This window comes from Nuphar pumila, chromosome 15 (assembly GCF_984573655.1).
Source record: "Nuphar pumila chromosome 15, dmNupPumi1.hap1.1, whole genome shotgun sequence".
Lineage (NCBI taxonomy): Eukaryota > Viridiplantae > Streptophyta > Magnoliopsida > Nymphaeales > Nymphaeaceae > Nuphar > Nuphar pumila.
In genome coordinates this window covers 17,570,328-17,583,427 of record NC_143263.1, presented here as the reverse complement: position 1 = coordinate 17,583,427, position 13,100 = coordinate 17,570,328, and the positions used below count along the sequence as shown (strand labels likewise).

Below are 13,100 nucleotides of genomic sequence, written 5' to 3'. Positions count from 1 at the left end.
GGAAGCTCATGCACATTGTTAAAATGGTATGAATGAATGCGCATTTGGAATCATGTTGGTATTATTGCATATATTGCAAGTTGTTATGATTTTTGCATACGATGCATCGATGGTCTAGATGAATCATCACAGGCCTGGAGAGCCTTAAGCTTGGGTTTGCTTTTTCTTTAATTGGTTAAATGCATCGCAAAAATCATACTTTATATTATTGTTCTATATTGCACTGTTCGATGTGTTTCCACGGGCTGGAGTCTCGTGATGGTTCTCACAGGGGTTGATGCGAGCTTTTGCCTTGTTTTTGCATGTGGAACTGCAAAACTCATTAATTGGCTCATAATAAAAAGATAATGAATAAGAACAGTGTAATATACGTTCTGGGATATCTCATCTGGAGTATGAGAATCTTAGATATCCGGTCTTGGGGAGACTGTGAGGATACAAAAAATCCGTGTGCTGAAATTTTATCCCCTGAACCCGATATTGAGGTTCTTTCTCCTAGCCACGGTTTTAGGGAGAGTCCGCCACTTTACCCGGGAGTGGTGTGTTGGTCACAGCTGTGAGTTTGTTTGGTACCAAGGAAGTGGCACTTGTGGGCGTGGGGTGTCCCTTGTGTCCCCGACATTAGATGTGGAGGTCTAATGTTCCGATGGATGGTGCTGTTTCCTGATATCGGTCGAGGGCTAAGTTGGAACCAAGTAATAAAATACAAATTGTGTGTTAAGCTACCCTGGGAACCTACTTGACCTCGGGGTTTGTACCCGTTTGGTGTATCCGCGGGCAATGGTAATTAAAAAGAGAAACTTAAATTGTATGCATTTAATAGGGCATGCATATGGAAAGGGAAACTTAAGGAAAGATAATAAGATGATTCATGCATTACACATAAGTCATGCATTTTCCTAATATGCATTAGAACATGCATTTGTTATCTATTTTCTTAATTGTTATATGTTTGGTGGATGCGTGATGTTTAACTTTTAATATATGTTAAATGTCTTGTTGTACTAAAATTGTGCATCATGGTATGGTTTAATATTTCTTTATGCATAATGGATGCACCCTGTGGTATGAATGCGGACTTGAATTATGAATTGTCATAATTGCATTTCTCTGAATAATTGTGTGGATTCATATTGTGGTTGTGGGATATATAAATGTTGCTATTGATGTTACCTACCAGTTAACTTCTGGTCAATTGTTGACTGTCACAGTATAGACCTTTGTTTATTTTTGGTATATATACTGAACATCATACTTGACACCCATATCACATACTGGATTCATGATGTACCACATTAAAAGTTACGGATTTCCTACTTAGACAGTTGTAGTCTAATTCCTATAAAATTTCAGGTGAAGAGTTGGATTTAGGAGCGACTGCGGGATGAGACTTCGATCGGGATTTTTGGATTTACTGTTCCAAGGATAGTGTGAGAACTCTGATCTTAATTTTTATTGATATTGAAATGAAAAGAATGTTTTGGTCTTGCTCCATTTGTAATGTTCTGGAATGCTTAGCCCCACGGTATGACTTGTTTCCGCTGTATTGAAACAAAAAAAAAATTCCTCAAAATTTGGGTTAAGATTTCAGGGCGTTACAATGACAACCACAACAATGAAACTTGTATGGCTTCGCGGTCTGCTTAAAGACATGGGGGTTGATATTACCGAAGCTTCAAAGCTATGTTGCGACAACAAGAGTGCCATCTATATTGCAAGCAATCATACCGTCCATGAGCGTATCAAACATATCGAAATGGATTGCCACTATGTTCGCGATGAATACTTACGAGGAACAATTGCTCTACCGTATGTCACTTCAGAATTTCAGTTGACAGACTTCTTTACTAAAGCCCTTCCGGCTCCCCGCTTCATGTTTCTCCTTGGCAAACTTTTCGTCATTTTTCCGTAAAGTTTGAGAGGGGGTGCTAAAATGTATGCTGTATATATATATATATTACATCAATACCCGATAGGGGTATTTTTGTAATTTCACATAGTTGTTTTAGAAAACAACTATTTTTATTTTTTGTTAAAATGTAATTTCTTTTTTTATTTTTTCTTTTTCTTTTTTTTGTATTTTTTAGGAACCAAAAGCGGCTCCAACCATAGAGTTGTTGGAGCCCCCAACGGTCACAAATGTGACCGTTGGGGGCTCCCAATGACTCCATAGGAGCCCCCTTTTGGGCTCTTCTTTTGAGGCCCTTGCCTTCCTTTTCCTTCCACTCCCTCTTGTATAAATAGGGGTGAACCCCTTGTATGTATGCATTCTTGAGAGCTCTCTCTCTTTTCAATAAGAGGCTTTTTATATTGTTGCCTTCTTAAAGGCTTGTGTTTGTATTGTAATTTGTCCCTTAGTGGACTTGTGATATTGTCTCTTTTATTCATTGTTGTAAGTGCTTATAAGCACTCTTTATATTTCCGCAATATCTCATTACATTAGACCCTAGGTTTTTCATTCTTGGATTGGCCACATGTGATTGGGTGACTCAGACAAGTCACTGTTTTTTATTTAATTCATTGAAAATAATAATAAACATATGATTTATAATTTCATAATTTCATGCCATAAAAATTGAATAACCTATATTCCTAAATCAAACATAAAGATACAAAAAATAGAAATGAAACAAAAACTGTGCACCATGTACATTAAATACAAAAGCTTTTATCAAAGAGCGTATCCATTTGGAATATCGGCATCTCACCACACATATGTTTGTGCATATGTAATATATGGTAAATCACTATGTTAAAAACAAAGAAAGTAGCCACGAACAAATAAAAAAAAAGATAAGACTTGTCTGACTTGGCCCAGTCTCAACTGACTCAGCTGAATCAACGTTAAGACTTGAACGAGTTTAGTCTCTAACCATGTCATACTGATTTATTGACTCGGTTAGGGGCCAAAGCATGGCAACTGGCAACTCAGCCACCAAGTATACAACAACAACAACAACAACAAACAACAACTACGCCTTCATCCCAAAACAATTGGGGTCAGCGATATGAACCAAAAAAGAAATTCATTTTGGGTCTTCCACATGAATCCTTTTCCTCCAATCATTTCTATCCAACGCCATGTCCTCGGTGAGGTTCAAAGCATTCATATCCTTTCCTATCATCTCCATCCAAGTCTTCCTAGGCCTACCCCGACCTCTTTTAACTAATATATTTTCCCATTTCTCCAACCTTCTAACTGGAGCATCATTAGGCCTTCGCCGAATATGTCCAAACCACCGTAAACGATTCTCTCGCATCTTATTTTCAATGGGTGCAACACCTACCTTCTTACGTATCTCTTCGTTCCGAATCTTATCTTTTATTGTATTTCCACACATCCATCTAAGCATCCGCATCTCAGCTACACTCATTTTTTGAATATGATGTCTCTTGGCAGCCCAACATTCCGTACCATATAGTAAAGCAGGCCTAATAGTCGTCCTATAAAACTTTCCCTTCAACCGCAATGGCATTCTACGATCGCACAACACTCCAGTTGCACTTTTCCATTTCATCCACCCAACCTTTATCCTATGATTTACATCTCCATCAATTTCTCCATACATTTGAATGATGGATCCCAAATATTTGAAATAATCATTCACCGGTATATCTTGCTCACCAAGCTTCACTACACTCCCATCACTACTTCGTTGCTTACTAAACCGACATTCCATATATTCAGTCTTACTCTTACTCAACTTAAAACCTCTAGCTTCCAATGTCTGTCTCCATAATTCTAACTTAGCATTAACCCCAGCTCTAGACTCATCAATCAAAACAATATCATCAGCAAACAACATACACCACGGTACATTTTCTTGAATTGATCTCGTAAGCTCATCCATCACTATCACAAATAGGAAAGGGCTTAAAGCAGATCCTTGATGTAACCCAACCGTTATCGGAAAATTGGTTGTCACCCCTCCACAAGTGCGGACATTGGTTACTACTCCTTCATACATATCTTTAATTATACTAATGTACTTGAGAGAAACACCTTTCTTCATCATTGTCCACCAGAGAACGTCCCTAGGTACTCTATCGTATGCCTTCTCTAAATCAATAAAAACCATATGCAAATCTTTGTTCCTCTCTCTATATCTTTCAATAAGTTGTCTAAGAAGATGTATAGCTTCCATAGTTGATCTTCCAGGCATAAAACCAAATTGATTCTCCGATATCATGACAACCTTCCTCAACCTAGACTCAATCACCCTCTCCCAAAGTTTCATAGTATGACTCATGAGTTTTATACCACGATAGTTTGTGCAATCTTGTATATCACCCTTATTCTTATATAAAGGCACCAAAGTACTCTTCCTCCACTCATTAGGCATCTTATTTGTTCGCCAAATCAAGTTAAAAAGATTTGTCAACCATTCTAAACCTTTCTCTCCCAAGCATTTCCAAGCCTCGATAGGTATACCATCTGGGCCAACTGCCCTTCTTGATTTTATTTTCTTCAAAGCCTCTGCAATTTCTTTCTTTTGAATCTTGCGCATGAAGTCACGATTTATCTCATGAAAAGGAATGGAGAAGTCTCCAAGATCTTGAGCATGACTATCATTAAATAGCTTATCAAAATAATCTTTCCATCTCTCCTTAATCTCCTCATCTTTGACTAAAACCCTTTGCGTTTCATCTTTGATACATCTAACCATACCCAAATCCTTCGATTTCCTATCTCTCATCTTTGCAAGCCTATAAATATCCTTCTCGCCTTCTTTGGTATCCAACTTGTCATAAACCTCCTTATATACCTTAGCCCTCGCGTTTCGAACAACTTTTTTAGCTTCCTTCTTTGCTATCATATACTTCTCCAAATTCTCATTATCACGACTCTTACTTAGATTTCTATAACACTCTCTTTTAACCTTAATAGCTAATTTGACATCCTCGTTCCACCATGATGTATCCTTACCTAGTGGTGCACCGCCTTTAGACTCACCCAATACCTCCTTAGCTACTTTTCTCATACCACCCGCTATCTTATTCCACATTGATTCTGAATCCTCCTCGAGACACCAATCAACTTCCTTAACTACCTGCTCTACAAACATTCCTTGTTTAGCTCCTTTCAGTGCCCACCACTTAATTCTAGGATCTATCCTATGTCTATCCCTTTTGCGGCATTGTCTAATTCTAAGATCTAAAATTAAGACTCTATGTTGTGTAGCTACACTTTCTCCTGGTATAACCTTACAATCGATGCAACAACCCCTATCTCTCTTTCTAAGTAGGAAAAAATCTATCTGACTCGTATTAACCCCACTTTTAAATGTTACTAGGTGAGACTCCCTCTTTCTAAACCAAGTGTTTGCTAAGTTCATATCATAGGACAAACAAAAATCTAAAATCCTTTCTCCACTTTCATTTCTTTCTCCTATACCATAGCCTCCATGGATATTCTCAAATCCATCCCTACTAATGCCTACATGTCCATTAAGGTCACCGCCGATGAAAAGCTTTTCTCCATAAGATGTCTCTTGTACTACTCCATCTAAATCTTCCCAAAATTGATGCTTAATGGAATCATCTAAACCTACTTGAGGTGCATAAACACTAATAATATTAATAATATCCGTACCTAATACTAATTTAATAAGTAAAATTCTATCACCCTTCCTACGGACCTCAACTACATTATCTATAAACTGACGACTCATAGCAATCCCTACTCCATTCCTATTCCTATTTATTCCTGTATACCAAATCTTATATCCCCAAGGTTCCATCACTTTAGCTTTCTCACCTACCCATTTGGTCTCTTGAAGACATAAAATATCAATCTTTCTCCTACACATAACATCTACTAACTCTACCAACTTACCAGTTAAAGACCCTATGTTCCAAGTGGCTAACCTAATTTTATGGTCTTGGACTAACTTCTTTACCCCCACCCGTCCAACAAAGTGAGGGAACCCTTGCCTATTTGACACCACACCCGGGCGCCGGTGTGACGCGTCGCTTCTGGGCGACGACCTAGCAACCCTTGCACATTTATCACTGCCTCCGGGCCTAGAGAGTACAGCGCGTCGCTCAGTAGGGAACGCCCCAACGAAATTCTCATATTGGTTCATTTTCATAGGATATGACAAAGTTTTTATGCTGGCTGTCACAGGCCTACCGCAACCCTCCTCCTTTATCCGGGCTTGGGACCGGCAGTGTATAACTACACAGGCGGAGTTCAACTCAGCCACCAAGTATACCAACTATAATTAGGCCTTGACTTCAAATTAGGATAGGCTTTGCTTGTTTCAAGCTCAAAATAGTTTATCTGAATCACTTTGATTTGTTCTCTATCACAGTGACGAGTTGATTTACTTTTGTATTCTGTGAAACTTCTTAATCTACTTAAATGCTTCCTAGTCACTTTTCTCCTCCTACTGGAAGCCCTTGATTTTCACTTCCACTTTTCTGTTTCTTGATTCACTTTCCTTGCTCTGAAACATTGTTCAAGCCTATGCTTTTTCAAGCTATTTTATGGGAGCCATCATTTTAAATTATATGTAGAGAACACTCTTAGTAGACTAATAATTTGTCTTTGAATCAAGTTATTCATCTGATGTCTAACACATAAGAAAATATCTGAATTTCCATACAAGTGAAGAATTTTTTGCTTTGGTCAGAGAATTTCACATGTTCAGTATCTGGAGATTTGTTTCTTCAATACATAGATTTTGTTCGCAATTTTTTTCTAATATCAGAAATAATAGCAGAATCTGAATGTTTTTAAGGCGATTTAACACCTCAGATACTAACTTGGACCATGCTTGGTGCAGCTGCGCGGACAAAGAATTACAGTGGTGCAGAGCTTGAAGGCATCGTTAAAAGTGCAGTATCCTTTGCCTTGAACAGGCAGATAAGTTTAGATGACCTTACTAAACCTTTAGATGAGGAAAACATAAAGGTCACCATGGATGATTTTCTGAATGCACTTCAAGAAGTTAGACCTGCATTTGGAGCCTCCACAGACGATCTTGAAAGATGCAGGTATTTGAATGTTCTTACATGTTTACTTTTTAATGAAATTAAATTACAGGTTAGTTAAGTTTGAATTGCTGTATTTACACTCAATATACTTTGTCGTTGTGTCTTAATTTCAAACGTAAAGATTCATAAAGCTTTTGTTATTATATGTTGTGGCTGAATTATGTCCTGCGAATCTTTTTTAGTGCTGTCCATCTCCTTGGTGATGTGTAGGAATTGGGTTGATTAGGTTACTGGGGAAAAGACAATCATGATGTAGCATTTGTCTCATTGGTTCTTTTTGCAGTCTGTTCCCATATTTTCTTTCTCGCTGCATTTTATGTTTTCACAGTGCTGATTGTTTTCTTTTTGTTATGCTTATTTTGTATGTCCACTTAACTTAGGTGCCAAGGCCATGCTTTTGTTCTTTTAAGGCATTATTTTATATTGTGGCCAATTTTAAAAGGTTTTGGTGTATATGTATTCATATATGATAATCATAGATAAATATGTATATGTTTGTATGTATTTATGTACGTGAGTGGGTGTGTGCATGCCTGTGTATGTGTACCTTTTCCGTGAAAGAAATCCTTTATTTCTCAATAGGAGGATGTTTTCTGCTATTCATTGCCACTCTTGTGAAAAGATGACAGCAATTAAATGCAATAAACTAGATGCAGGTGGAAAATGATGCCAAAATACTTCAAGGCCACAACTACTTCAACGTTATGGTGTTTATAGGGCACTCACGTTTTGCCACTTTTGACAAAAGGATTCACAATGTTGACTAAAAAGATGGGTGATGCCAAAATGTAAACAAAAGATTACTATAACTACATGCATCATGCCATCAAATAGAACTGAACAATACAACAGGATGTATGATGGAATGCTGGAATCATGATACTGAAATATTCTGTGGCACTTAAACTGATACCCTTTTGAAGAAGTTAAAGTGAAAAACTGATTTTTCATCTTTCTGCTTAAATAAAACAGAACAAGGCTCCATGAGAATGACAGAGTACGAGGCTTGGGTTTTTGGTTGATTAGGTTTGTGGATAGAGTTTTTGCAACAGTTAGAGCTGTTTTGGATGGAATATACCTCTATTTTGTATGCTTATCATTTACCATCATCATCAACATTTTGTTTTTTATCTTTATCATCATCAATGCTCCCACAACCATTAGCATGATTAATCATTAACACTTATCTCCTCAATATGTTCACCACCATCTTCTTCGATGTCATCATGTCACAATTGTGGTTACATGAATGTCACAAACCTTGGGTTTGTTTCAATTAATCAGTCTTTTCTGAGCTGGGCATTCTAGATGGTGCTATATTGCCAGGTCAATGGCATGTGGTTACCTGTATGGGATGATAAAAGGCTGATTTCTTGGTCAGAACTCAATTACCCTAACATCAGTAGCGTCATGGCACATGACAATGCCACTCAAGGTCTGTCTCACATGGACACAAACACAACTACATGATATGATACAACATGGTTAGTAGTGATTTTCACACCACAATTTTGTGGATGGTAGGCCATGGGCACGTTTATATAATTATGGTGTGTTTGGATGATTTTATGCTGTAATATATAAATATTTTAAGAGTGTAATATTGTTAACTCTAAAATGTAGTCTTTATTTGTTTTTTAGTATTTATGGTTAATTTGGAATGACACAAAGGAAGGTGGGTTGGGGGAATAAAAGTTGTCAAAGTAGCTCGCTTGTTTTTAAGGAACTATCTGATTTTAGAAGGGTGGTTTGTTTCCTTCTTTTAAGAGGCAATAGAGAGAGTGGTTCCACATTTTCGACCAGAATAATAATATTGCGGACTGTCAATAATATTTTGGTGTGTTTAAATGCACCATGTGTTTACAACTCCTTTACAAGTTACCCTTAACTTTAAATATTATATACATTTTATTTATTGCTCTATCGATGTGCATCTTTTATTGGACAGACTTAACGGCATTGTTGACTGTGGTGAGAGGCATAAGCACATATTCGAGAGGGCCATGTTACTGGTGGAACAAGTGAAAGTGAGCAATGGAAGCCCCTTGGTTACTTGCCTTCTAGAAGGTCCAAGTGGAAGGTATGTATTCTTTGATCACAAGTGCAATATCCAAATTATCTTTGATACCCATATTCTTTTTGTTTTGCTAGTGGCACGATTTGCCTGGCAGCAATAATTGGTATTGACAGTGATTACCTATTTTTCTGTTTATGCAGTGGTAAGACTGCACTGGCAGCAACTATCGGTATTGACAGTGATTACCCATTTGTCAAAATAGTAAGTACTCCCACACTTTTACTGGTATAATGGTATTTGTTTTTCTGCCTATTCTTCTTGAATGCTTTTCTTTTACTAAAGTGCTGTGAATTTTGTGCCACAGATATCTGCTGAATCAATGATTGGTCTTAGCGAGGGCACTAAATGTTCACAAATTGCAAAGGTTTGTTAAAATGATTTTGTAAGTGCGGTTTTAGCTTTGTGGCATCTAGATGTTCAAGAAAACTATGATTTCATTGGGATTCCTAAGAGGGTCAAACTCTTTTAATTTGGATTAACATAATCCATAACACATGGACAATTTAGAAGAGGAAACAATAGTTCTCTGTAAGAGGGAATAGAAACATGTAACATGATTGTGTCATTTAAAGCTCATGCCCTGACATGACATCATTGATGTCTCGTTCTCAGATTTGCCCCATCTTGTGCTGTTCAGTCTGTCCTATGGTCTGCATGTCTACTTAAATTTGAGAAGTTAACTGGGCTACCTGATCCCTCAATGAGATTTTCAGGTCTTTAAATACTTCTTACATCAAAGGAGTCCTCTGTCAGGCACACCTAATATCTGATTGCCATCCACACCTATTGGCTATGCAGTGAGCTTCTGCTTTCACACCTGACTTAGATCATGTTTCGCTCCAGCTCTTTTAACAAAAGCTGAACTTCAGCCCATGTATAGAAGTCATTTAGCAAGCCTTCCGAACTTCAGCTTATATGGTTTATTTGGTGGCTTAGCTTAGATAGGAATGTTAATCAAGCAATGCATGTATGTACAGCTGTATACTTCAATATAACAGTTGAAAAAAGAAAACCATTATCTGAGTGATAATGTCCTAGTTTTGCAGTTGTGGGAACAGATTTAAGTCAAACTATCCATTTTCTAATTCAGAGTATGCATGCATTAATAAGTAAACTTGAGGATGGTTGTTCAAGCTTCTCTCAAGCTTAAGCAGGGTTGAGCTTAGTACAGAAGTGCAGGAGATCTTGGGTTTGGAATGGTATACATGTTCAAGCTGCCTGTTTTATTTTATTTTTAATCCAAACCAGTTGAGACATTCGTCTTCTAAAACTGCAGGTCTTTGAGGATGCATACAAATCTCCATTGAGTATCATTATTCTTGATGACATCGAAAGGTAGATCTTATTATATCTGATTTTTTTCCTTTTCCCTGTTGTAATTTGGTTCTATTTGTACATTTATTTTGTATTTCACTGTTCACTCGAAATATCTCCTCAGGTTATTGGAATATGTATCAATTGGCCCTCGATTTTCAAATGTTATTTTACAGACATTGTTAGTTCTCCTCAAAAGAGTTCCACCGAAGGTTGGGTTTTGTGCCTTCTCCTTTTCCCCTTTCCCTGGTTCATGATTTTGGGAGACACTATGCATTTTTTTCTCCACGACTCAGATAAGGTTGTCTTCTTAAGAAGGTTATTTTCTAGTACTAGATGCCTCTCTGCATCTGGCTGAGCTATTAAAGTAGCCTTACAGAATCAACTCTCCTAGTTCCATGTTAAGAGTCACATGGATCCAGACAATAGCTGTCTGTGCAGAGACCTGTGTGCACTTGAATCATTGTGGATCCATGTGTAGAATAGGGAACTTGTACTCACTATGGTATGAGCTTCAGTCTTTGATTGCTTGGCATGAACGATTTACCCTTGCTCCACTGAAAGTCTGAGGTGCAGTGTAATGATGATGGTTTTTCTTGTCCTTGCTAGATGAACATAGAGTTTAACTCACTAATTTGGATGCTTTTAAGTTTCCAGCTCCGAAGCCTATTGTTCTGAAATTTAGTAGATTTTGGTTGATGTTTCTCACTTTTTGTTTCTAGGGGAAGAACCTGTTGGTGATCGGAACATCGAGTGAGATGCCCTTCCTGGAATCAGTTGGTATTTGTGATGCCTTCTCTGTTACCTATCATACCCCAACTTTACGAACTGCAGATGCTAGAAAGGTATTGTGAGGATAGACAAAAGCAAAGGAGCAGAAAAAAAATAAAGGCATTGGAATGATAAAATAAATATGCTGAATAATAAATATGCTGAATCATTTCTTATAGACTGAGTCCCAAATCTTGCTGGGCTCCCAAGTTAACCATCATATGGGTGACTCGGTATTCATTGAGTTTGTTGGAAGCTATACAATATGCCAACAACTCTTTTGTGGACTGATATTGTCTCATGTAATAAAGATATAGTTGGATTCATAACCGATGTCAAAATTGGTCTGAATTGGCCAATTCGATCGGCTCAAAGATGATTCAAAAGGGGCCAGTTCAAGGCCATACAATTTTTTTTAATATTTTTAAGGTTAAATTTTTTAACATTTTTTAATGACAAGTGTCATCTGATGGTAAAGGGGGCCTATTCAAGATTGATTCTATTCAACTCAAATTTTTTATTTTTTTAAGAAACCAATTCACCTAGGGAGCCGATTTTAACAACATTGTTCATAACTAATGCAAGTGTTTAGTTAATAGTGATTTACGTTTTGAGAGTACAAAAGGCCTGCAAGTTTGATTTTATCTTTCATTTGCTGCAGGTGTTGGATGCCCTTAATGTGTTTGCTGAGCATGATATTGATGCAGCAGGTGAAGCGTTGGACAATGTATGTGCCTCCCCACAACCACCTCTCTCTCTTTCAATTATTTTGTGCCCATTTTTAGTGTTTGCAGTTTCTCCTGACAATTCTAGTGTTTGCAGTTTGTCCCGACAATTCTATCTAGTTTAAGGATATAAGTGCCACTATTGAATTGTTTACAACCTGATGTTTGCCTTTTTTATGCTACTGATTTTCAATATAAACAATGTTTCTGGTACCCATTAAAGTAAAATAGTAAAAGAAAAGCGTATCTTGCAATATTTGGTTTGTTAAAGTGTGTATTGTTTCTTCAGATGCCAATAAAGAAATTGTATATGCTGGTGGAGATGGCAGCCCAAGGGAAGAAAGGTGGAGATTCTGAAGATATTTACTCGGGCAAGGAAAAAATTAACATCAACCATTTCTTCGATTGCCTTGGGGATATTCTTCCTTTAAGGGATCTATAGGGGCTCTTCTAACTTGGAGTTTGGTGCATCTGCAAGCTTCTGCAGACGGAAATTTATGGTGGATAATGAATATTTTGGTCGGCTCCATGAAGTTGGTTTTATTTTTAGATATCCGAGCTGTGGGGATATGATTTTGGTTTCTCACTGGCATTTTCTCTGGTCAAAATGGTGATTTGTTGTTACACCATTCTATTGGTCTTCTTTGAGAGCCTTTTTTTTTGTGGATGCAGCGGCGGTGGTGTTATCCGGTTTTCTGAGTTTGTTCAGAGTGGTGTTTTGTTGTATTGCTTGTGCATTAGTTGATTTTTTGTGCATTTGTATCGGTATCTCTTGGCTTCCTTTAAAATTGATTGGCTTATTTATTGTCAAATGATTTATCTGAAAGAACCTGAATTGGCTCCAAAGTGTAGTTGCTTCTCTTGTCTGCTCAAATGGCTCTTGGCTGGTCAGATAAGTCGCCCTAGTGAGGATCTTGTCTTTAAGCCCATGATGAACTTTAAGATTGACAGAGCTAAGTTGCCTAGGTCGACTCGGGTTAGTCAAATCAGGTTCACCGTAAATTGTGATGCTTTATTGCGTCTTTCTTTTCTGTTTTTTTAAACGAAAAATGTCTACTGTACGGTAAATTTGATGCATTTTCCAAAATGCCCTACAAATTTCAAAATCCACTAAATGTCCAATTTTGCAGGTTTTCTACTTTCCTAGGACTGTTTTACCCTTAGAGCGTGCATATATTTGGAGTTTCACACATTATGTTGCAATGATCCTACTA

The 13,100-nt window shown here is 37.4% G+C and overlaps 1 protein-coding gene across 1 annotated transcript in view; it reads left to right on the top strand.

Annotated features, from left to right (window-relative positions):
- Positions 1-12,732, top strand: part of LOC149814664 (vesicle-fusing ATPase-like) — a 113,674-nt gene extending 100,942 nt beyond the window's left edge. The window contains exons 13-21 of the mRNA XM_089989986.1: positions 6,789-6,999; positions 8,948-9,079; positions 9,217-9,277; positions 9,381-9,440; positions 10,353-10,411; positions 10,515-10,602; positions 11,113-11,235; positions 11,823-11,888; positions 12,176-12,732. Coding sequence (XP_089846112.1) covers positions 6,789-6,999; positions 8,948-9,079; positions 9,217-9,277; positions 9,381-9,440; positions 10,353-10,411; positions 10,515-10,602; positions 11,113-11,235; positions 11,823-11,888; positions 12,176-12,328 — 953 coding nt within the window. The 3' untranslated portion in view covers positions 12,329-12,732. The remainder of the gene's footprint in view (positions 1-6,788; positions 7,000-8,947; positions 9,080-9,216; positions 9,278-9,380; positions 9,441-10,352; positions 10,412-10,514; positions 10,603-11,112; positions 11,236-11,822; positions 11,889-12,175) is intronic.
- Positions 12,733-13,100: the final 368 nt, after the last annotated feature.